Source organism: Amborella trichopoda, chromosome 2 (assembly GCF_054954075.1).
Source record: "Amborella trichopoda isolate Santa Cruz 75 chromosome 2, AtrichopodaSantaCruz75HAP2 v2.0, whole genome shotgun sequence".
Taxonomy (NCBI): Eukaryota; Viridiplantae; Streptophyta; class Magnoliopsida; order Amborellales; family Amborellaceae; genus Amborella; species Amborella trichopoda.
The window spans coordinates 6,519,399-6,545,771 of record NC_142337.1 but is presented as its reverse complement, the minus strand read 5'-3'; the positions used below and the strand labels follow the sequence as shown (position 1 = coordinate 6,545,771).

Genomic DNA, 26,373 nt, shown 5'->3' with positions numbered 1-26,373 from the left:
AACAAGTCTATCAAAATCAACCAGAACGTATTTTTACCGTAACCGAATTAAGCAAGTCTATCAAAATCAACCAGAGCCCCAGTTCCAACTAAGAACCCAGTTGGTGCCACCCAATGAAAAATACGACGGTCCATATCACCATTTTATTGTGTGAAAAAACAGTGAATCAACGAAAAAATACATGAAAAAATAGTGAATCGGCCAAAAAAACCAATCCTGATCAATGAATTGACGGGTATGGATAGCCATATTATTTTAGAGAATCTCATTTTATTGCGGAGAACCACCGATTTCTTTTTAGACTCGGTTGTTTATATATATATATATATATAAAAGGTCATCTATTCTCGAACGGGACCGGACGAATCCAGGCCCGGCGATTTTTAAACGACACGTGCCACTTATTCTCGACGACGTGAATCTCGATTTTTTTTTTAAGAAAAGGAGAAAGCTCATTTTGCCCCATGGAGTGAGTGCCATCGCGGGATCACCTAAGAAAGCACAGAGCTTAAAAAGCCCGTCAAGTAAACAACATCACGGACGGAACTTTCAGTTTCGGCCATCCGAAATTTCGGAGCGCTTTCTCTTAATTTTAAAACGAGAACCTTCGAACCCTTTCCCGGCAAATCTTCGCAAATATAAATACTCTGTTCACAGTACGTCCTTCCTCTCTCTAAAACATTTTTTTCTCTCTCTAAAAACTTCAGCCATGGAAGCAGTTTCAGACACAGTCTTCTACTCCATCTTCCCTGATCCAGCCCTAACCCTATCTGAATCCTCCTTAGAAGACCTCAAGCTCCAAATCCTCCACTTTCTCTCTCCATCTCTAGCGCAATACATATGGCAACACCAGCCTTTCAACCTCAACGTCTCCTCGTCTCGCTCTAGCTGCCCTTGCATCCCCAAAAGTAACCCTAATTCTCCGCGAGTTCCTCACCTCCATGGCCGAATTCGCTATGATGACAACCTGGAAGACGAGTGGTTCGTGGTCTTCCTCCTATTCGAAATCAGCAGAAACTTCAACGATGTCTCTATTCGAGCTTGGGATACAGATGGTGAGTTTCTCTTGATTGAAACGGCTTTTTATCTTCCTCGATGGATCAAACCAGAGAATAGCCATAACCGAGTGTTTATTAGGCGAGGTGAGCTTCACATAATCCCCCTGGTTACAAACCCTAACTCGAAAAATTCCTTATGTTCTGCGTTTCAAAACCCTATTTTGGATAATTCGTTAGGGTTAAGATTTGCATTGGAAGTTATTTCGAAAGGAACCATTAAAACTAGAGCTTCAGATGAGGTTCAGGAAGCCCTGAACCGTCAAATTAGGGATTATCCTAAAAAAGCCCTAGAAAACATGCACACTGTGCAGTGTAGGGTGCCATTATCGGTGGCTCAAGTTTTGAAGCATGAGCCATGCTTGATTTCTTTAGCAGTCGGGGCCTTCTATGATCGAGACATTGATTCTATGAAGTTTGCGTCAAAGATGGCTAAGTTTTTAGGAAATGGGGAAATGGTCGATGTGAGTTTAAGGATGTCTAGGGCTATGTATGCACAACTTATGGGCCAAAATTTTGCTAACCCCAAAACTTATCCAATGCCTACTAGGTCTGAAGGTCTAGTGTTTAAAGGGGCAGAGTTTGGTATGAAAATCGCATGTGGGTTCGAGATGATGTATCAGCAAAGGCAAGGTTTTGAAGAAGAGGGTGAAACTAATGGTGGTTTTGTAGGGGAGGGGAAAAATGAGACTAATTTTATGGGGGTCCTTTCTAAGGGGAGAAGTGGCGGTGATGGGTGGGAGGTGTTTAAGAAGAGCTTGGAAAGTCGGGGGTATTTCAAGGGTCTTTTGCCTGGGTCCAAGGAGTACCATCGGCTTATGGATGAGGCTTTTGAACACTACAAGAACACTGAACTATATTCCAGATCTAGGTACGCTTACTGTGGCTGCTTTTCTTTTTCTTTCTATTTGTGATTTTTTTCTATTATTGTTGCCAATGTTATTCATTTCGACGTTTGAGTTCTTTCTCTGACTGTGGGTGTTAATTATGCGTGTTATTTATATGACTGCGCTGCTCAATTGCTGCTTTATTTGGTGTTAACACTCTCTCTTTTGACAACTTGGTGTTTGATGTATTGACTATACCAGCCTTATCTTATTTGTATTTAAGGTCCCAGTTCTATTTATTATAGAGATTGTGGGGACTATTATTATATTTTTAACATTTGGGTTTTGTTTGATGTATTAGGAATGGGTTGTTTACTATTTTGTTTATTGCATAATTTGCTGACACTGTTAACCATATTTGTGTTTTAGTCCTATTCGTATATATTACATATGAAATCGATCTGTTTATATATATTTCCAAGTTTTAGTAAATGTTTTTATCCATTTTATCACAGTGCTGTGATGCTGGCTCCAGTAAAACGAATTGATGAGATTCTCTCATTGCCTTATTTTATTGATGAATTTACTGGTCTGGACCTTCCTCCATCTGATGATGATGCTTGGCTTTACAATGGTGAGGCTGAGTTGAATTCTGCCATGCTAGAAAGACAGAAAGAAATAGTTCTGTATGAATCAAAAAGACAAAAGCACCAAAAGGCAAAAGAACAAGTCAATAACTGTGCATCATCTTCACAGACAACTGGTTTTAATCTTGGTGATGTAGCAACTAGCATGCAAGCATTTGTGGATAAGGTCTCGAGCTATGAGGGAGCTGAGGTTCCTACAAATAGGTGGGTGCTTTGAATCGTTTATTGTTTCTTCAAGCTCACTTAAAATTAAATGATGTTTGTCATTGTCGATTCTGGTTGCTTCATGAATAATTTTATAATACTATGGTGTTTCATTTGTCAGTTGAAGATTGTTTAGGTGATCTTCGTATATGAATTGTGTTGTTCTTTTGCTGATGCAATCACTAAAATGCTGTTGTAATTGTCATAATTGGGGTTTCATGTAAACTATTCCCACAATTATGGAAAAGAGGGCATTTTTGCTTTGTGAATGATACTCCTGCACTTCCTTATGATATAACAATAGTGATTACAGTGAAACCGCATAAAAAACCATAGTGATTGCAGTGAAACCCCATATAATATAAGAACTAGTATCACATGCATGCCTATGGGTGGTTGGGTGGGTGTTTGCACTTTTCCTGGCAAGTGACAGCTGCTCCCTAGACTTTCTACACTTATTTTCTTTTGATAAGTGGACTATCTTGACATTGGGCCTTCTGAAATTTGAAGTTTGAATGTCCCACTTCTATAAACTGCCTTATTTCATGCAACTAAGTTTAAGATCTTCAGCACATCCTGGGCCTACTACTTTTAGAACTCGATATGATAAGGTACATTTTTGTCATATATGGGGAAAATGAAGTTAGGCACAATTCGTGAGTGTTTTACTTAATGGCTAAATATCTGACACACTTGAAAACAACTTTAAGGTCATTTGGCATGCTATGGACATCATAGTTTGGCTTTTGGAACTTCAAATGCCAGGGGGGGGTTGGGCTCCTTATCAATTTCGCTGCTACATATTATCCCTTGGGAAAAATGATCCTCATCGAGTCATGATGTGCTATGAATGGATGGCTTTGACTCACATCTTGCCCTCAGATGTGCAGGCTAGGAAGGTGGGATGCCAACATGGACTTCCAAATATTTCTTCATTGTGCCATATTTTTTTGTTTCGTTATTACATCATATTTGTCGGTGCCTGTATGGATAAGGTATAACTCCCCGATATCAGCCCTTAAGATGCTTACAACTCATCATGCGGTGCTGGTGGGGTGTACTTATCTCATGTGGATTGGGGTAAAATTCTAGATGTTTATTTTCCCCTTATCTGGGATTAGGTTGTTTGGTGTGGCAACTTATACCTGCCACTGAAACTGGGCCTTAAGCTGTTACCCGATTTGAATTTCGAAGTATTATTTCAGATGTACTTAGGTTTACGTTTGTTTGTCCTTTTTATTGTTACCAAAGTTTTGTATTTTGGGTGTTCATGTAGGTGAGTACACATTTAGTTGTTTTTCTCTTAATTTTATTTATGAGAATGATTAGTTGTTATGAAGTTTTATTTAACATTTAGTTATTTATTTTGAGAACTAATTTGAGATTTGGGCATGCTCTAATTTTGAAGGGAATCAAAAGATGTGGAATTCAATGTGGACCAGTTCATCAAAGAAATGGAATCAGTATTAAGAAATGGACAGCAAGAAGGCTCAGCTGGTGGCGAGTATTCTGAAGGAAGCTATACTTCCTCAGATATGGATTTTGGTGTGTTAAAGGGTTCAATGATGATATCAACAAAAATCATTGTCTACTGCTTTTTTTTGTGTGTGCCTGTGTCCAGTGGAACTTTATGACTTAGCATGATAGCACTTTGTGGCCTTTTTCACAAAAACCAAAGGAGCTCTTACGTCATTTTTCTTTATTTTCAGAATATTATTATCAAAACAAGAAAAACTTTCAAGCATTTCGCATGCCAATAACTTGATGTTTTTCCTCTATGTGGTTCAGTAGTTCTCTTCTTGCTTGAACTTAAATTTCATGCAAGTTAACTAATGATATAATTGGACTAATGTACATCAATGTAATTGTTTTAGGTTTTTTGTTCTTTGGTAAACTCCAAAGAATTGGTTTTTGAGGAATGATGAGATGGAATCCAGTTCAACCTGAACTTTCCAGCCTAACACCATTGAATCACGGGATGATTGGAGGAAGAGCAGGACCTGCCACTTGGATCACGTCATGTTCTGGTGGGTCATCTCTCTCTTTAACACTATCCATCCATCAATTGGAAAGTGTTAGGCTGGGGAATACCTTACTTCAGATAGAACTGGGTTCTACCTGATGATTCCTCTTAATTTTTCCCTTCTCTCTGAAGCGGCAATTTGCAAAACAACTGCAACTCAAATTGGTCTGATATGTTTGGAGATTATTTTATAATTGATTGGAGCTTGAATATAGTTGGGAAACATGTTTTTCTTGGTATGTGTTTCCCATGATTCTTTATCTCATACCTATGTATGTATGTGTGCCCCTTACATTTCTGCTTTTCTCCGTTGTTTCTCATGTGGTCTTCTGCTATATTCTTATGGCTTAGCGTATGCAATTAAGTATCATTTGCATGACTTTCTTCCATCATTACTCAAACTCCAAAATTCACTCTTTACATGTTCTCTTTGTTCCCTTGGGTGTGAAATTATACCAAAAATGATCCCCTACTGTAATTGCATCTATGCAACGCTTTAATTAATTGCCTATGATACATCAATTCCAAAATGAGATCCAGAGTACCCCAATATACATGATCGCATGCCTTTGCATCTGCAGCTTTACTAGCATTAGCTCCCTCTCCAACTAATTTCTTTCGAGCCAGTTTGCTTAACCTGAACTTTACCCCATCCATCAATCTTTCCCTCTCTGCTTGTCCATGCCTAAATATCTCTCCCATATGGTGCACCTGTGATCCTCCTCAATAAATCTCGATAAATGTCCTGGAGTTATTATTTTTCGCCATATTTTTTCTTTGAGGCAACTTTAATGTGGAAAATTACATGTATTCAACACCTTAAACGTGAGACTCCCACTGAACCATTATGTTTTTATTCCATCTAGGATGTTCCAAGTTTCTGACCATGTTAAATCACATTTGGAACTCTGTACATGCATCTTTCTATTCCTCCTTAATTTGTTAACACTGTGCAGATGAGTTAGATGATGGTGAAAGCTCAGATAGTCCATGTGAACAGCAAAGCTCTGGGGATACCTTTATGCATTCTTATACAGATGCCTTGAATGCGGAGTTGAAGACAACCACTCTAGGGCAAAGCTTTGTTCGTGCAGATAATGAGGTAGCTTTTCCTGTTTTTTGCATATCTGAAACTATGCTCGGTGCCTGGTGGTCATGTAATCTTTATAAATTGTTTATTCTTGATGTCCTAATGTAGTGGGAGTCTGCGAGTCGTTCATTTTTTTTCCCCTTCTGTTTTACTTTTTCCCCTTGTTTACTGTAGTCTTTTGACTATCGGATTCTAACCAACTCTTTTCTTTTTGTTTATTTGTTAATTTTGACTAAATAGTTGCATGAAAAGGCTAATATACCATTAACTCGAGACTCAAAAGAGTTGGTGCCTTTAATGCAAGTATACAATGCTCAATGTGACCTCAGGAAAATCTGATTGGAGCACCATCACTATCCTATCTATGGTATTGTGAGAGTGTGTGCCTGTGCGTGCGTGTGTGTCGAGAGAGAGAGAGGACAGGGATGTGTTCTTTTCTGTTATCTTGCTTCATGGTTACATATTTTGTAATAATGGAATAAGTTTGTAGGTATCTTGAGTAGTTGGGGAAATCTCATGACCTGATAAAAACATGTAAGAGGTGATGGTAGCTGAATTGCTGTATAATGTCTTAGGGGGTATGCTTGAAGAGTCCTGAATCTTGATTAGATAGTGAAACCCTTGCAGGAATGGTGGGTACATGTAAAAAGTAGTGCTCGACTTATTGCTACCCAACCGACTCTAGTTCAACTGGTATGCTGCTTGTATGTGAATTGTGTAGTGAAATTTTGGCACATTGGATGCATGTAAGAAGTGATGGGTGACTGGAAGTCCTACTGCTACATAATTTGCTTTAATACATTGGATAATGTCGTAAAGAAATTTTGGCACATTGGATGCATGTAAGAAGTGATGGGTGACTGGAAGTCCTACTGCTACATAATTTGCTTTAATACATTGGATAATGTCGTAAAAGAACGAGAGATGAATATGCTGGTATGCTTATGCAAATATGGGATGGTATCAGTATGCTGTACATACCACAGACTCGCTTTGCATTCTCCAATGTTTGTGTGATTATGAGCATGTGATTCTTTGAGGCTTATTTGTGTAGCATGTCCACATAATACGTGCATGTTATTCTTCATGTACCATGTTTTCTTTATCCTTTCTATTTTTGAGTCTTCGCCATACCCGTTTACCTATTGTTTATGTATGCAACGGCTTTTATGGATGTAAATCACACATGCATCAGCTGTGTGTATGCGTGTTTATGTATTGTAAGCATGCGGTTCTTTGGACTTATTTATGTACTATGCATGCATGCACAAATGCATATGCAATAACAGGCACGGATTATTCGTACTCTCTATGCATGTGTGGTTATAAGTATTTGATGTTTGAACTCATTTATGTACCTCGTACGCTTGTCCACATTGTTTGCCTGTATGTATAGACATTCTTCATATTCCTCTATGTACTGTATATATACCTGCAAACATGTCACCTATATGCATGCGTGCTTTTATTATGTGTGTGTAGTGCGGATGTATATATGTATGTGATTCTTCAGATGATAATATGGGGTGCAGGGTATGGCAAGTGCCTCGGGGGATGCCAATGGGGATGACGATTTCACCCCCGTTGACATTGATGTGAACCTGGTGCAAAGCCTTCTCGAATCCTTCTCTTCTCAACAAGGCCTCCCAGGACCCACATCCAACTTGCTCGGACTTATGGGTTTACAGCTCCCTCGTGATTCAAGAGAAAAGAAGTGAATTAAATGGATACCTCTCACCTTGGTGTGGTTCTTTTGGAGGTAATCCTCAAATTTTAGAATTACACTTGTATCAAAGTACTGGTGCTTTATGTTGTGAAGTGCAGCATCATTAGGAAGCTTGGAGAAATAGTGCTCTTGGTAGCCGACCCCAATTAATTGGAAAATGATTTTGACGATGATAGTAGATGAAAATTCCATCAGTATTGTATAAATCACTTCAGTTTGTTAACTTTATTTTCGGTATCGTATATATATCCCTTCCTGGGAACTTGTACTTTCAATGAAAAACAAACCATGAGAATGCAGTGAGTTTTGGTAGGGGATGCAAGGTGTCACGGGTCTTACATAAACCAGATTTATAAACAGACGTTGGTTTCGGAAAATTAACAGCGGGACTTTGATCCCACACGCCTGTGTATGTGTTTGAGAGTGAGAGAGAGGATGGAGGGTGGGGTGAGTCAACTCACTGTGAAGTTATAAATATTTTGTCTTATTGAAAGGAAATTTATGGTGTTCATCCTCGTAAACTGGAAGTTTGGAAATGTGCTGGTGCTTGCATGTGTGTGGCTGTGTTTGAGAGAGAGAGAGAGAGGGATGCATACCTAAACTGAAAGTAAGGGTGGCAACTGGTCGGGTATGGGTTGGGTCCAGCTGGACCCAGAACCGGACCCGGATCCGGACCCAAATAGCATTAGATAGACCTCTACCTAGACCTTGACCCGACGGGTCCAGAGTACCCCATGCCTGTATCAGGGATGTTGGTTTGGACCCGGACCCAACCCGTACCCGGAATGCTCTCTTCCCCTCTCTCCCTCTTTGAATTATGGCGTCTCTCTCACTAATAGGATATTTTCTCTCTTAACTAGGCATTTTTTCTCTCTATCTGTATACGCCTTCTCCCTCATAAGGGCTTCTCTGTTTGTCTATATAAACAAGGCCACCTTCTTGTAAAATAGGCTTTCTCTGTCTAGGACCACGCCCTCCAAATGGGGAAGCTCAGACTCTCAATAGGACCAGAGTTGGCAAGGAATCAGAGAACCTTTATCAACTGTTATCGAATCCTACCCTAATCGAGATCTACACGAGTTATCAACTATAGATGCACAAATAGTGTAAGAAATTCACAAATGTAAATTGTTTTTAAAGAAACTTCAAATAGTGCGAATAATTCCCATATTTACCAGATACAATTCACGCACGTAAGATATTTGCAATCAAACAGGTAAACCCAAAAAACCTAGTCCATTATTCAATAAACCCTTCCATGAAGCCATTAATCCCTAGATTTTCAAGATACAAAGACTCAAACCAAAAATGGCAAAAAAGGGAGGTGAGATCGCACCACATGAATTCCATTTTCGACACAGTAAAGCTCCTAGCAAGCGTTGCCTTGCCAACCTCGATACCGTCTTGGCCAATATGAATCCAGATGCAGTCCCTCATTTTCGAGGTGGAGCTGTAGAGGAAGTAGAAATTCTAGAGAGAGAGAGAGAGAGCAGGGAGATACCTGATGGGTCCTGAGTCGGGTCCAGGTCCATTGCTAGCTCTAAATGAAAATGCTTGTGCATGTTGCATAATTCCGAATCTTGTATCATGGGATTATATACTATGAGACGTTCTTTCTTACACGCACACAAGTTCACAACTACCCCTAGCTATTAGATGTCAAATTGGATTTATTAGGGTTTGTCATGAAGTCTCAAAAAATTTTGTTGCCAACTTTGAATCCGGTCAATTGCACGCTCGCAACCACCCAAATTCAAAATCGAAAGGACAATAGTGGTTGTAATCACCTTGTGCTAAATGCAAATGCCAAATGGTCTCTTTATATACTTTTCCTTATATTATTGATTAGAATGTTAGTTTATTAACAGAAACCTCGATAACGGTCATGAAATTGCTTTATAACAATCGTGTGCCAAAAAGGAGTGGCAGTTTTACTTCTATGGTTCTATTTTTACCCCAGGCTCGTTCTATTTATCCCATTTGTAAGATGATGACTGCTATTTTTAAGCGATGGCTCTTGCATTGAAAAACTAGGCTTCTTACAATAAAAATGTGAATGATGGATATTTGAACAAGGTGAAAGAATGCATTTGTCAAAAAAAACAAGGTGAAAGAATGCATTTGTCAAAAAAAACAAGGTGAAAGAATGAAAATGATGACCATAGTTTATATTTCTTTTTCCTTCTTTTAATGTGTTTGCCTTTAGTGGACAAGGCGGTTACCCGGTTACAATGACCATTGGATGTAAAGTTAGGTGGTAGCATTTAATCTATTGGCCAAACTCAAAAGTTAAAAAAATTGTTTGACACCCAAGCTATTAGATTTCACATCGGATGGTTGTAAGTAATTATAACCTCTTTGTACTATAGATAAATGGTCACATTATATACAATCCATATAATATTTGATCCACCATTTGGTTTAATTTGTGAATAAAGTTGTATTATACAATGAGGCCATTTATTTTTGGTACGTAGTTACCAATTAATCTTGACTATTGAATGTAAAATTAGATGGCCACATTTATTCCATTGACCAAGTTCAAACTTCAAAAAAAAAAATTTCAAACTTTGTGACACTCAAACTGCCATAATTCACATAGATGGTTGTAGGTAATTACGACTTCATTGTATCAAAAGTAAATGATTTTTTTGCTGTATACAATCCCCAAACAATCTAAACGCTGTATACAATCCCCAAACAATCTAAGCAAAGAACATATAATTTGAAAATGTGATTCAAAACTCTGAAATGGCTTAATAATCTATTTTCACCGCCAAAATCCCCTTTTTACATTTTTATTTTTCTTTTACTTTAAAACTTGTATAAAACTTTTTTACATTATTAATCCACAAACATTTATTTTAAGTATAATTTTTATTTCTAATGCTTTCTAGATCTAGACCGATTCAAACTCAATTTAGATCGTTGATTCAGTGATAAGACACAAATGTGAGTCATCCAGTGATTCACGTTTCGAATACGGATTATGAATTGAAAGGGGCACAAATGATGCACATCACATTGACTTCTAAATACTTTAAATCTTACACATAGATAATCGACAATATACTAGAACATACACTATATTTAAAGCGTAAAATTTATCATATGTATAGATCAAGCGGAGCATTTTCCAACATAAAAAATTATTTGCAGTGGGATTTTGAAACGGGTCCTCATATGTAGGGTAGAGCAACTCCTAAAGTACCAATGCAAAGATGAGAAATCAACTTGTTTCTTCAGCTCTCATCCCAACATATCGATTCACTATCAAGATCAAATACAAATATGAGAGAGGAACTCATTTTTTTTTACTTTTTCCTTCAAATCAATCTTCATGGTAGCCCTTTATAATTGGGATCAGGTACATAAATCCCATCATCATAGCCTTTTCTAATTGGGATCAGGTACAAAAACCCCCGGTCCTTGAGCAGACCGCACATAAGACCCAACCAGCCAAAACGCATTAAAAAAAAACCCGTGTGGATTAAAGAAATGCAATTAAAACAACACCCCTCTCCTCGTAAAGATGGAAAAATTCAACATATATCAATCCACCATTAATCTTACTCCTCCCATCAGTTCGCAAGCCAAAACATAAAGGAATTCAACACAGTACACACGAACAATATATACCAAAAACGACGCACAATTTTCAGTCCAACATATATCAATCCACCATTACTCTTACTCCTCCCATCACAAGCCAAAACATCAGGAATTCAACGCAGTACATACCAATATATACCAAAAACCAAGCACAATTATCAAAAAACACAAACAAGCATGAAATAAAAATTCTCAAACCATTGGAAGCTACAATCACACCAAACCCACAATTTACATAAACTACTTTGTCTATTTATTCACCTATTCATGCGTTCCAAACCAAACAAAGTGAGGCAATAGAAGTCCAATAATGCCCCGTAACATAACAAACTTCATAATATGTCCAGTAGAGAGAGGCGGGTCAAAAGACCACAGAGTAAAGGATAGAGAAGAGAGCAAATAACAGACCGCACAACCGACACGTAAAACAGTAGATTATGAAGCAGAGCTTCAATTACCACCACGAAGTCGCAGGACGAGATGAAGGGTGGACTCCTTCTGGATATTGTAATCAGCAAGGGTCCTCCCATCTTCAAGCTGCTTCCCAGCAAAGATGAGCCTCTGCTGGTCTGGTGGGATGCCCTCCTTGTCCTGAATTTTCGCCTTGACATTGTCAATGGTATCGGAGCTCTCCACCTCAAGGGTAATGGTCTTTCCAGTAAGAGTCTTAACAAAAATCTGCATGCCACCCCTCAACCTGAGGACCAAATGGAGGGTGGACTCCTTCTGGATATTGTAATCAGCCAGAGTCCTTCCATCCTCCAATTGCTTGCCGGCAAAGATCAGCCTTTGCTGGTCAGGAGGGATGCCTTCCTTGTCCTGAATCTTTGACTTCACATTATCGATGGTGTCCGAGCTCTCAACCTCCAATGTGATCGTCTTACCAGTCAGGGTCTTGACAAAAATTTGCATACCCCCACGAAGCCTGAGAACCAAGTGGAGGGTGGACTCCTTTTGAATGTTGTAGTCCGCGAGAGTACGACCATCCTCTAATTGCTTACCAGCGAAGATGAGCCTCTGTTGGTCGGGAGGGATCCCTTCCTTGTCCTGGATCTTTGCCTTGACATTATCAATGGTATCCGAGCTCTCAACCTCCAGGGTAATGGTCTTTCCAGTCAGGGTTTTAACAAAGATCTGCATACCCCCACGAAGCCTAAGCACCAGATGGAGTGTGGACTCCTTCTGAATATTATAGTCGGCGAGGGTACGGCCATCTTCCAATTGCTTACCGGCAAAAATCAACCTTTGCTGGTCAGGGGGGATTCCCTCCTTGTCCTGGATCTTGGCCTTAACATTATCAATAGTGTCTGAACTCTCAACCTCCAAAGTGATGGTTTTACCAGTGAGGGTCTTCACAAAAATTTGCATGCCGCCTCGAAGCCTGAGCACCAAGTGAAGGGTAGACTCCTTTTGAATGTTGTAATCTGCAAGAGTGCGACCATCCTCCAACTGCTTCCCAGCAAAGATGAGCCTTTGCTGATCGGGAGGGATCCCTTCCTTGTCCTGGATCTTGGCCTTTACATTGTCAATAGTATCTGAGCTCTCGACCTCAAGGGTGATTGTCTTCCCAGTTAGGGTTTTGACGAAGATTTGCATGCCACCCCTGAGCCTGAGGACAAGGTGGAGTGTGGACTCCTTTTGGATGTTATAGTCAGCAAGAGTACGGCCATCCTCCAATTGCTTTCCAGCAAAAATTAATCTCTGCTGGTCAGGGGGAATGCCTTCCTTGTCCTGTATCTTTGCCTTTACATTGTCTATGGTGTCAGAGCTCTCAACCTCCAGGGTGATGGTTTTCCCAGTTAGGGTTTTAACAAAGATCTGCATACCACCCCTGAGCCTGAGGACAAGGTGGAGTGTGGACTCCTTCTGGATGTTATAATCAGCAAGTGTACGTCCATCTTCCAATTGCTTTCCAGCAAAAATCAATCTCTGCTGGTCAGGGGGGATGCCTTCCTTGTCCTGGATCTTTGCCTTTACATTGTCGATGGTGTCAGAGCTCTCTACCTCGAGAGTGATGGTCTTTCCAGTCAAGGTCTTAACAAAGATCTGCATGATTGGTTGCTGTGGTACAGAAACTGCATGACAAACAATAAGAGGCCATGTAACTACTCAAACCCAACAACCAATGCTGATTACATAACACAGAGCAAATACCACTAACAGATACAGGACCACAGAAAATTCAAAGACCTCGGCATAAATTCTAACATGTTAGGATTAGCATAAATTCTAACACATTGGGATCAGTATTCCATTATTGTATATTAGCAAAAGCAATTATTCTTGAAGACAACATACATATCCTGTATATAAATGGAAAGAACAGAAAGAAACACAGATATAGATAAATGTGGGAACAATACAACAACAAACTTGGGTGGCATTTCAAAAGTTATTTTGTGTCGATATCTTTTTAACAAACTTGCCCACATCATGCCAGTACCCACACAATGCCAGTAAGTGCCATACAATGCCAGTAAGTATGAAACAGTAAAAACAAACAGACAACAAACTAAAATTCAATACAAGTTTCCAAAAGGTAAAAACAAACAGACAACAAACTAAAATTCAATACAAGTTCCCAAACACAGAATGCAAAGATTTTTTAGACCTTAATAACAACAAACAAGACACCTAGCCATCAAATGCTACAAAATCCAATAGAGAATGAAGTGCACCGGGAAAAAAAACAGTGAATAACCTAAAACAACACAAGATCAGAAAAAAAAACGAGTGAATAGCCTAAAACAACACAATATCAGAAGAAAAAAATAGTGGTACCCAAACGCACTGCTTGCTTTCAAAATAAAAGAATCAGAAAGAGTATAAAAGGGAAGTGCCACTCAAATCCAATACAGAAGGAAGGGCACTGTGTGATTTCCTAACAATAGAATCAAAAAATAAACAGAAGGGAAGAATCCCTAGAAAGAAAAACCAATGACTTGGATATCCTCAGAAAAAATCAAACATACACAGGATGAGTGATCCTAATCACAAATAGAAGAGTTTTGAGAAAGTTTGAAACATTGAGCATGGCATAACCAAGCTCATTCATGCAATGACCAATTGACCATTACATAAAATGGCCTAAAAATTAGGCTCAAATCACATAAATGAAGGCATGGAAAAACCAAAACAAATAAAATAAAAGACCCTTCTCCCTGCGCCCACCCAAAACGAAACACGAGAAAGAGGCAACATTAAGTAAATTCACTGTGCCTGAAACAAAAGAAACAAGGGAGCCCTGACAAACATAGAACCCAACAATACCATGGCAACACAAAGGGAAAATAGAGACCAAGAACTCAGAAAATAATTATTTGTGATAGAGAAGATAAACAATGATGAATAACAGCCCCCAAAATACAAAAAACGCTAAAAGCATCGAACATTAGATCAACACTCACCGACTTAAAAAAAACAGGTACATCTTTAACTCATAAGGCAGCATCAAACCATGATTACCAACACAACAAAAAAAGACGACCAACAAGATACAATTATAAATCTGACATGGCCCTGAAACTCGAACCAAAGCCATCATGGAAATAATACAGAGGCTAGAACACTGAAAACCCCACGTGAACAAATTAAAAACAAAAGGACACGAATTAAACAGAACTCAGATCAGAAGATCAGCCCCCCAAAGGCAAGCATCAAAGTCTAAATCTAATTAGAAGGAAAAATAAACCTAGCGGGAAAGACATTAGATCACAGGACGACAGGACCACACACACACACACACACACACAAGAGATCAGCAAACTCTTTAATAAAAGGGACATAGGGAAAAAGACAGGAACAGAATTTTGTGATTCAGCATCAACCCTGGCTCTCAACGGATACAAGACATAAAACACAAGCCATATCATTGTAAATCCATTTCCCCTGAGAATTATGATCTTGAAGCTCGAAAAAACAGAACAGATCTGGCTATCTTTGACAAATTACAGTGCAGATCTGAATATCTTTGATGAATTAAAACGAATAGTCCTAAATAAGTACAAAATATAACATCTATAAGGCCCAAAATTCATTCTTTTCAGATTCATGATGGGTTTCGGATCCAAAATCCATCTCCAAAATGGATCTTGGAAAGGTGGACTATCTCTTGTGACAGGCGCATCCCTGATGCGCATAAAACCTACCCATAAAATCCTAAACCACCATGGCTACAGAAAAATCAAGCTCTCAACTGAAGATAACAATCAAATCCAAATAAAAATAAACAGAAAATGAACAGGAAAAGAAAAACCTACCCATAAATCCCTAAATCACCATGGTTACGGCAAGATCAAGCTCTTAACTGAAGAGAACAATCAAATCCTAATAAAAATGAACAGGAAAAGAAAAAGGGAACAAACCCTATATGAACCAAAAGCTTACCTCAAAACTCTGCAACAAGAACGCCAAGCCTTCTTGTCTATGTCTATGTCTCCGCCTCTCTTAAAAGTTCTCTCTCGCTACGAAGATAAAAGAAGGGAAAATGGTTAGGTATTTATAGGAGCGTTCCACTGACTTCCGAGGGTCAGGATTAGGGCTCAACAAATTACGCGGTCAGGATTTTTCGGGATACAGTTCCATAAAATACACCCTCGATTTTACAAAATATTTTCTAAACTAACGCCCGGTTTCCCACCGCCTCCTTCTCCGCAAGCCCCGCACAGGATATATATGAAAGTCCGAGAGGATACATCTGTCATTTAAATGTGACCATTAATTTTCGCCCTAAATTAGTTGGATACCTCGCAGCGGCAATATCGAAAATAACTTAAATAATTGAGGGCACGATAGTAATTGTTTCGTTTCCTTGACCGAGAGGGTTGTTGGCCTCACGTCAAGAATGCGTATGCGACATACGCGTCCAATCCTATTAATTGTCTCCACGGTACACGTGTTGTTTCCATGAAGCTTCCATATTATGTTACCGCCGGAATAAACTGTATACTTCCTCCCTTGGGTTAAAGGTTTACAGCGCTTTTTTTTTCTTTTTTTTTTTTTTTAAAAAAAATATTTTATTACTTTTTATTCCTATTTTTTATGAGTTTTAAAAATTAAAAATATTATTTATAACATAGAGTTTCTATCTTTTTTATCTTTCAACTCATAAACCCTTTTCACCGTGTATTTTTTATTTAGAAAAATATTAAATGACAACCTTCCAATTTAATTTTTATCTCTCAAATCACCATCTCTTTTTTAACTCACCGATGTATCTTTCTCTAATACCCAATATTATAGAGAAATTTTCTTTTTTACATCATCTCTCTCTCAAAAAACACCGTGTTTCTGTCTAAACCCTTTAATAGCCCCAATATACCACAAATTCTCTCTAAAAATCCTATAGATCTAAAGCCCTATTGCCATGTTGCAGCCCCAACCTACCGATTATTTGGAGGTCACAAAATTGAACCTCAAACACCTACACCCTTGGATTTCTTCTTTCAACTCAAATACCCAAATCGCAAAGCCCCAATCTAAGTGTTATTATTGATGGATCTAAATTCTAATTGGCATTTAAATTTGCCTTTCCAAAATCACATATGAGGAGTATGGTGGTACACCAAATCACATGTTCACTATTAACTAATCAATCAACCAAGTTTCAATGAACCACAAGTTTATATTCAACAATGTACAGTACATTAAGTTCATATCGAATATTAATAATTAACTTGTATACAGCACTAACAAAAATCAAGTGCTGCATCATAATTTCTAATGAACACCAATCAAATGGCTTCCACTACATATTTACATTGAAGGGATGAGCTCTTCTCTTATAAGCAACCAGAGGAAACCACTCAATGGGGCAGCCAAATCTTCATCACCAAGAAAGAGTTATATCTTCTTGTGCGAAAGTCAAGAACTCCATAATCTTGCAAGGTCCTCAGTACATAACATTGGGTCTTGAATCACTAAATTTGCAATATGCTATTTAGTAGGCGTGCTTGTGTGCATTTAACCAGAAGAAGAATAAGAGGTAGAAACCACCATTTATCTCCATCCCTATTCATGCATGAAAACAGAATTCAATCGATCCCAAAGTTCAGCTTTTCATTCAACAAGATTGTTCCTAAGTTCAACATAACTAGTGGTAATATTTGAGCTTAAGGATGTTATTATATTTTTCTTCCACAATCGTCTCCGTTTGAGGCTCGATTTTGTGACCTCCAAATGATCGGTGGGTTGGGGCTGCAATAGGGCAATAGGGTTTCAGATAGGTGGGTTTTTTTTAGAGAGAATATACGATGGTTTGGGGCTGCAATAGGGCAATAGGATATCAGATATGTTGGTTTTTTTAGAGAGAATTTGTGGTATATTGGAGCTGCAAAAGAAGCTAAATAGAGATGCGATATTTTTAGAGAGAGATATAATGTATGAGAGGGAACTTTGCAAAAGAAGCTAAATAGAGATGCGATATTTTTAGAGAGAGAGATATAATGTATGAGAGGGAACTTTTCTGCACATTAGGTATTAGAAAGAGAGATAGAGATGGAGTTTTGAGATAGCGAGACAGTGACTTGAGAGAGAGAGGAGTGCTTTGAAAATTAGATGGTAAAATTAACGTTAAAGAAATGAGTAGAAATGAGTTGTTGAGAAGGTATCATTTTAGTATTTTTTTGGTTTAAAAATACATGGTCAAAAAGGTTTAGGGGATTGAAAGATGGAAAAGATCGATCTTTTAGTTACAAGTAATATTTTCAATCTTTACATCTCATGATAAATAAAAGTAAAAAACAAGGGATAAGGAGATATTTTCTCATTTTTTTAAGGACAGTTTTTATGTGGCCATCCCGCATATGGTAGAAATGAGGACTTAGCAATAAATATATTTTTCAAATATAATTTAATCCTAATTTTTAAATAATATATAATCTTTAACATGGAGATTATAAATATAATAAAAAAATTAAAAAAATTAAAAAAAAAAAAAGCATTTGTTGGACCACATATTTTCATCCATTTTTATGATGGATGCTTTTTACCTCTAGACCCATATTGTAGAATGCGGTCCAGCCCACCGAAAACAATTTTCTTTTTTTTAATCCAAAATTTTGGAACCACCAAACAATTTAGATAATGGGAACTCATCCTAAAAAAATTTGGATGGTCTCCATTAAATTTTAAAATATTATTTTTTTTAAGTATATAAAAAGTGATGTTTGAATAAATTTTCTCTTTAAAGTTAGTCTATCGGTTAGAGAGTAAGGTTAGAAATGTCTGAGCGACTTGGACTTGGACCCATACCCAACTAGATTTATGTAGAATGTGTCCCACCCAAACTTGGGTCAGGACCAAGTGAATTGGACTTGGATCGAGTCCACAGGTATAAGTCTACAAACAAAAAAAATTCATGTTATATATTTTATAATACATTGTTACAATATATTTATATGTATCTTGTACTAGGACCTGACTAACCCAAGAGGGTCTAGGTTGGACTTGAACCCAAATCCAAACCCGATCTAGGTTGGGCTAAGATCAAGGGGACCATTGTCTAGGTTCAGGCCCAGACAGGCCGACCCATCAGGTCCACGGGACAGCCCAACCCATTTCCCACCCTTATTAGAGAGGTTACATACTAAATTTTGAGATTCTAAAATTACTCCAAGAATGGGTTTTATTGGAAAGAATAAAGAGATTTTATGCTCCCACAGTAAGATGATGTTTTTTTGGCTTTGGCTTCATATTTTTTCATACTTAAGTCTTGCTATTAAGAAATTGGGATAGGGAAGAATTAAGTGACTCGGAATATCCTAACCCTTAAAAGGGAAAATCTTAGTTAAAGATAAGGATGGTATTAGGCCTAACTAATCTTACCAAAGCTAATTTAAGGATAATTCAATGAACGGGTTTGTGAAGGTATACCTAGTACACTTAATTAACTTATTTAGGGCGATCTTTTAGGTATTTCATCTAGGGAAAATTTATTGAAGTATATAATTTAAATTTAAAGCTTTAAACATCTTTTGATTTAATTTTAGTCAAAATATCTATAGAACATAGTATTGAGTTGAAATAGTTGCAAATGGTCAAAATGTTAAATACTTCATGTCGAATGGGTATCTTGTTTGATTTTCCTTAATTTAAAATAAATTTAGAATGTGTCGTATAAAAAAAAGATTATATATAATGAGACTGTTTACTTTTCGAATAAGGTGGTCACAACTACTTATAACCATATGATGTGAAATTTGTTAGCTCATAAGCATCATGACGTTCGAAAAAATTTATTTTGAACTTTGAGTTTAGTCAATCAAATAAATGCAGTTGTCCAATTTCATATCTAATGGTTAAAATTACTCATGACCTGTTGGGTTTATGTTGGGTTTATATGGCCTTTAAAGGCCTTATGAGTGTGGTCCCTCGAGGATCATATTAAACGAATGATGTTTGTTTATACCGGACTGTGATTATCGATCTAGACCAGTCGGTTGTAAAACCCAAAGTACCTGGGCATAAAGAATTAACCGAGGAAGGTTTTAGGTTATTACTTGATGAGGCCGGAGCTTATGCCTTGATGAGTGAGCCAAGGGGTTGTGAGACCCTTGTGTGTGATGGTAGGCCAACTGAGATGGGAGCCAAAACTTCATCAATGTTCTATCACACGGCATGCATATCGATATATCGTTCGAAAAAGCCAAATATCCACATTTGGGTGAAACGTATGCATGTGCGAGAGATACCCCTATGCATCATAGAGCTATGTTCGCATCAGGTCGTGATGACCTTGACTCGTCTCTAGGGAAAGACCTGTAATCCACAGACTGGGATTGCGACCCCTTGATTCATCGACCTAACTTTAGTGACCTACTAATGAGCCCTTGCTTAGACTGTGTGTCATGGGAAACACTGAGTCGGTTCGATAAAACTAGTGTGGTCTGTAGTCCACAGTTGAAGGTGGAGTACCCCATTATTACAGATTGAATTCTTAATACCATATGGATCATTTTCCCATCATATTAATTTAATTGTGTTCATTTTATTATTGAAATGATTTTAGTTTTATTATTTGAATTTTTATGAATTTTTCAATATTTTAATTATGATTTTTGGACTTGTAAAAATACAGTTCTAAAATTTACAAAGTTGTAAAAATTCAAATATATGTATTAATTCGTTTTATTTGAAAACGTTTATAAAATTTCATGGGGCCCAAAGTGCACATAGGCCCACCATGTGGCATGTGGGTGGGGGCCCAGATGTGTGTGCCACTCTTTTGGATTCTTTGTGATCAAGGTATTTACGATTATGGTAATTTTGATTTGAGACATGTGGTCAAATCTTAGAAAGGATATAGCGGCCATAGCATATTTTGTAATATGATAAGTATGCTTTAAAAGGAATATGATCAATTTGAATTCATGGTAAACATTGACCTTATCTTCTTTAAAAAGTTTGGTAGTATTTATTTACTTGATAACGTTTGACATATCCTTATGGAATATGCGATATGCTCATGTTATTTTTATAGAATGTATGATATCTATTTTATCTAAATATATTAATGGGAAAATGATTTAAGGAAAGGGGGATAATAGTCAAAGCACTTTTTATAATGTTGATAGCCCATCTATGGAATGGATGGCTCAGATCTCTCACCCCACAAGTCACCTTGATCAACGACGGTACAGATTCAATCTCCCATCTATGAAATGGATGGCTCAGATCTCTCACCCTACAAGTCACCTTGATCAACGACGGTACAGATTCAATCTCATGAAAGAGGAAACTATGGGAAAACCTTAAAAAACCCTAAACCTAAATATTCACTATAAATAGGAGTACTCTCCCCTAATCTCTACACAACCTCTCTCTCTCTCTCCCATAACCTCTCTCTCTTATAGGGGCACGCCCCACTCTCTCTCCTTTGAGTTTTTCTCTCTAACCCTCTCTAAACCTAAGAAGAAAGTAAGAGTTCTAATTGAGGTTAGAGAGTTTCTCTCTCTAACTCTCACTAGACCTAAGAAGAAACTAAGAGTTATAAAAATTAGAGGGAAGCCTAAGTTATTTATGGAGGTTAGGGCTTTGTGGAGAATTAAGGGTGATTACATAGTTTGGCCGAAATCAACTTTCCCGATTCGAGATTGAAGCTAGACCGCAGATCCCGCGCTATTGGATGTGGTGACTCGGTGTGGGGTGTAAGAAGTCCGGTTGCGGTAATCTCCGACATCTTTATCTTATACTTACTTGTTCTTTATTTCATATTCTCATGCACAATATTAGGTTGTATGAATGGCATCAAGTAATTGTGATTTATTTTATTGATGCGTTATTTATTTTTGTAATTTCTATTGTTTGTAATAAGACCATCTGTGAGTGATCTTGTTGCCAAAATTATAAGAGGTGATTATTATTAAAAAAAAAAAATTGTATTTCTTCAGCAAACGGTCACATAGGTCTTTCTTTCATGACCTCCTTGCATCAAATGTGAATGTTCTCATGGTATACTGTTTTTATAAATAAAAGCTTTTTTATTAACTAATGTGTAGAATATGGTTATGTACCTTATAGAGCATTTAATTATTTTTATGTTTTTTTTCATAAAATATATATTCTACTCATCACTCAGGATAAAAGTTGCTCTTATTTTAAAAAAGAAAATAATTTTGGTGCATCTGCGTGCCCTTTTAAAAAAGGGTGTGGTTTCTATAAGGTTGTGACTTTAAACAATCCAATTAAAGCGCACCGCCAAATTTTATCATAACATGTAAGTTTAGTGTAAACAATTATTTGAATTATTTGAAAATCTATTTTTATATCTAATTATAAATTTTAATCTCCAAAAATAGTTATAGATTTTAATTATTTGAAAACCCATTTTAGATATAGATTTTGGATGGAGTAATCTCAACGGTTGTGATCATGAATTCCAAAAAAACTAAAAATAAAACCTAAGTAGATTATTTTACAATAAATAATGTTGTGGATTGTACACGTATATTATTTTAAAATGATTAAAGATTAGAAAAGGTATATGATGAGACCATTTACTTTAAATACAAAAAGGTCACAACCATTGTCACTTATTGGATGTGAAATCAGATGGCTACTGATATGCCACTATTTGAGCACAAAATTCGAAACAAATTTTTTCCAAAGTTGTGATACATTTTAATATGTTATATTTCACATTCAGTAGCTTAAAAAGATTTTGACATTCTTGTATCAAAAATAAACGGTCTCATAATATACAATCGTTAAAGATTAGAGTGCAGTTTGTATAAAGGTGTCAAAGTAAGAAGTATCTCTTATAAAATTATGGTGCATAAATCTTAACGAATTATAAAACTTAAAGCTTCAAAAAATCTATTTTCAACCTTAGTTTTAAAGTTTAAAGCTTTAAAAAAATAATTTAGATTAAACAAATCTTTAAACATTTGAAATTTTTGAAAAAGGAGATTGTGACATTCCTGTACCAAAAATAAATAGTCTCATAGCATACAATCCCTAAACATTAGAGTGCGGTTTGTATAAAGGTGTCAAAGTAAGGAGAAGTATACAATCCCTAAATATTAGAGTGTGGTTTGTATAAAGGTGTCAAAGTAAGGAGAAGTATACAATCCCTAAATATTAGAGTGTGGTTTGTATAAAGGTGTCAAAGTAAGCTCATCTCTTGTACAATTATGGTGCATAAATCTTAAAGATAACCTAAAAATCTATTTTTATCCTTTAGTTAGACTATTTACTTTTGGAATAAAGAGGTCACAATTATTTACAATCATCTGATGTGAAATCTGATAGCTTGGGGGTGTCACAAAGTTCGAGAAAAATTCTTTTGAACTTTGATCTTGGACAACAAAATAAATGCAAGCACATAATTTCGCATCCAATAATCAAGATTTATTGAGACCACCTTGTAGCAAAGGTAAATTGTCTCATTATATACTTTCCCTTAGTAATAAAATTTAAAGTTACAAAAAAAACTATTTTCGCACTTAATTTTAAAATTTAAATATTTAAAAATAATTCGAATTACGTAAATCTATAAACATTTGAAAATTTTGAAAATGGACAGTGTTGTGTGACGCATTATTTTCGAGGTTGAGATGATCAATTGCAATGTTTTTTTTACACAAAATAACCTCTTTCAGATAGATTTCGAGTACCTTAACACCTTATATCAAGGTTTAAAAAATCGACAACCCGATATGGATTAAGAATCACCTAGGACGCTCTAGATTAGGCCAAAAAAAGGGATTCGAGCGGTTCCAAATAGTAAAATCGCCGATTTTTTTACGGAATTGCCAATTCTGTCGATTTTTTACCCAGTTCAAACGATTCTTCACCGATTCCGATCGATTCTTTACCGATTCAATCAAAAAAGAAAAGGATGAACAGTTTTTTCTTGAATTATTTTTTTCAAAAATTTGAAACAAAAATTATCGATTCCACCAATTCTTCTGATCCGATCCACCAGTTCCAAACGAGTCGACATGGGTATAGGTGGGACCGATTCGAGTCACGAATCCATTTTTTTAAACTTTGCCCTATATAAATTTTCCTTAAAAATAATAATCTATATAAAAATAAAAATAAAAAATATATACTTCTAATATATAAAAAAAAGATTGTATATAATGAAACCATTTACTTTTGGTAAGTGAAATTAGTTAAATTGGGTGTGTCACGTACTTCCAAAACTTTTTTATGGATTTTCTGGTTAATGAAATACTACTCAATTCCTGGTCAAGTTCTGACCCCTACGTTTTAAAATTCATGATGATGCTGGTAAAAATTAAGTTCCACATTATGAATCTTGAGGCTATCCAAATCCTTTTAAAATTCTGAAACTAGGTTAATCATATTGCCTTGGATAACTTCTAATCTCAATTTAACCGGTCGACGCGATCATGTGACATGGACAAACAGATTTCAAATTGAATTTGACTTTGGGATCTGTTTGGATGTTGCGTCCCATGGGGGGAGGGACCACATGGGAATTAGCCCTTGTAAAAAGGTTCATATTTTAAACAAAAATAACTTGCACGGCATGTCGTGGGCAAACATAAATTCAACTCGAGAAAGGGGCTAGGGTTTTCAAGTAAAGAGAATAAAATAAAAATAAAAAAATAAATAAAGGATAAAGTTTTTATCTATACTACATTATTAAGCAAGAGTTAATGGGGAAGACATGTCATGAAAGTAAGAAGGTAAGAAGGTGTCCTAAGGGTATGTATGATAACCGAAAGTTAAATCATAATTCGTAAATTGGAAGTCTCTCTTTCCTGAGAAAAAAGAAGTTACCGTCATAATCTACTATAATGTTAAAAAAGTTTTGGGTTTCTGTGTTTGATAACATCTTGAAATGTTAACTTGATATAAATAGATGGTGTGCATAACAAACAAAAACTAAATTGATATAAATAGATGGTGCTCATAACAGACAAAAACTAAATTAATATAAATAGATGGCGCTCTCAACTTTGGTAATTTTTTTATGTCAAACTTAAAATTGATCATAACTTACCCAAACTAAATATTTTATGCAAAGGATTGAGACAAGGGAATCAACCCCCAAAAGTGTGGTGGATCAAAACTTATAAGATATAAGGTAGCTAGCAAGTCAGCATCCATGATCAAATATAAAATCTAAAGACTCAACTATATATACAATATTCCCAATACACCGTTAAGAATCCAATGGATAGGATTACAATAAAACAAATGAAAATGAAGAAACTGATGAAAATGTATCACTGTAGAGACCTCATCTTATACATTCAAATGGTAAACTTTAATGACTAGCACACATAGGCTGTCAGGTATGAAAGAAACCCCCTTGAAAACACGTATGGTAGATTTAAATGAATGCAAAAATACAGCATTTTTTTTGTCAATTCTCGCTCAAAATAAGAATTATAATGATGGATAACCTTGCCACTAAAACAAAAATTAAAACCCCTTATCCTCATTATTATGGCTCTTAACTATAACCATATAATTGGCCCCCATTCATATAAGTAAATAATTTCTCCCCTTCCAATTTGCGTAAAATAATGCTAATATAGATATCAAAATCAATTAATAAATCATCTTTTACAGTAAATACATACTCAATGATGAATCAATAATGCTAATATAGATATCGAAATCAATTAATAAATCATCTTTTGCAGTAAATACATAATCAATGATGAATCAATGAGCAAATAAAAGTCACAATTCTCCTTCACGATGATGACCAAGCTTCAAGGTCTTTATTTTTCATATAAGTAGCAGTAGCTCCAATAATGTCCATAAGCCATAAAAATTCGATTTTATTACATAAAACTTCCTATCTCTACTACCGTACCCTATCAACTTCCACTACATTGAATGAGCACCATCAATTATCAAACGAGGGTTTGTCGAAGTGCAGAAGTTATCAGCAAGGAAAAAAAAAAAAATCTAACAATTCATCCACAAATACAGTTGAGAAATTTTTCAGTTAAAAATATTCGACAGAGTAGACAAAACGAAATGGTAGTAAAGCACGACAAGTAAAAAACAGAGGTTAGATTTATGAAGGCCAACAATTCAATTAAAAGAAGAATGCCATAAAATGATGCAGACAAGTCAGATAAAGCAAGTACCTTTGAATCGCTACCTCTAAAGCTTGAAGCTTTCGGATGATTTCGCTCAAAATATGGAATAGAAAGCTCCAAGTTTCAATGTACGATGTGATCACTCTATCTCTCTCTCTACAAATGAAATGTAATCTCACACTAATCCGAAGGAAGAAGATGAGTGGCTGGCTGGCTGGCTGTTGCAGGAAGAAGAAAGACTAGTTGTTGCAGGCGAGGAAGGAAGAAGAGAGGCTGGTTGTAGCAGGCGAGCGCCTGGCTATTGCGAAGAGAGGGGTGAAGAAATGTTTTTTCCTCAGGGCAGAGGTGCGAAGAGGGGTGAATGTTTTATTGGGGGGAAAAAGAAATAGCAACTTCCATTTTCAAGTTCCATGGTTGACCATGAAGTTTTTTCCAAGAGTAAAAGTGGGAACATGAATAGTAAAAAGAAGTTCTCTTTTATCTTACTTTTTTTTTATCAAACACAGAATATAAATAGTAGCAGGTAAGTTCCATATTCTAGAGACTAACTTTATGTTATCCAACACGCCCTAATTGTATAGAAGTTGTAGGACATGCTACTAACTCTAAGGGCGTGTTTGATAACAGAAAGTTGCTTACCAGAAGTTAAAACTTACCT

The 26,373-nt window shown here is 36.5% G+C and overlaps 2 protein-coding genes and 1 long non-coding RNA gene across 7 annotated transcripts; 1 reads left to right on the top strand and 2 right to left on the bottom strand.

Annotated features, from left to right (window-relative positions):
* The first annotated feature begins 465 nt into the window (after positions 1 to 465).
* LOC18443161 (suppressor-like protein) lies at positions 466 to 7,858 on the top strand. Of its 5 annotated transcripts, XM_020672891.2 has the most exons (6): positions 466 to 1,926; positions 2,398 to 2,733; positions 4,142 to 4,278; positions 5,713 to 5,858; positions 6,474 to 6,539; positions 7,379 to 7,858. In XM_020672891.2, the coding sequence occupies exons 1-6, from the start codon at positions 710 to 712 to the stop codon at positions 7,562 to 7,564; spliced, it is 2,088 nt and encodes a 695-aa protein (XP_020528550.1). In that variant the 5' UTR covers positions 466 to 709; the 3' UTR covers positions 7,565 to 7,858. The 5 variants fall into 5 exon arrangements, 4 of the variants coding, with proteins under 4 accessions (XP_020528550.1, XP_006853416.1, XP_020528551.1 ...); XM_006853354.4 differs by lacking the exon at positions 6,474 to 6,539; XR_002282426.2 differs by lacking the exons at positions 6,474 to 6,539; positions 7,379 to 7,858 and adding an exon at positions 4,608 to 4,760 and having other exon boundaries at positions 467 to 1,926; positions 5,713 to 5,852.
* Positions 7,859 to 11,414: 3,556 nt separating this feature from the next.
* LOC105421327 (polyubiquitin) lies at positions 11,415 to 15,657 on the bottom strand. Its single transcript, XM_011628330.3, has 2 exons — positions 15,571 to 15,657; positions 11,415 to 13,259 (listed from the first exon to the last, which is right to left on the bottom strand). Exon 2 carries the CDS (start codon positions 13,234 to 13,236, stop codon positions 11,635 to 11,637), a length of 1,602 nt encoding a protein of 533 aa, XP_011626632.1. The 5' UTR covers positions 13,237 to 13,259; positions 15,571 to 15,657; the 3' UTR covers positions 11,415 to 11,634.
* Positions 15,658 to 16,787: 1,130 nt separating this feature from the next.
* Positions 16,788 to 26,052, bottom strand: LOC148783061 (uncharacterized). The gene is made up of 2 exons (XR_016048987.1): positions 25,764 to 26,052; positions 16,788 to 17,193 (listed from the first exon to the last, which is right to left on the bottom strand). It is a non-coding gene; the product is annotated as an uncharacterized LOC148783061 (long non-coding RNA).
* Between the last annotated feature and the right edge of the window lie 321 nt (positions 26,053 to 26,373).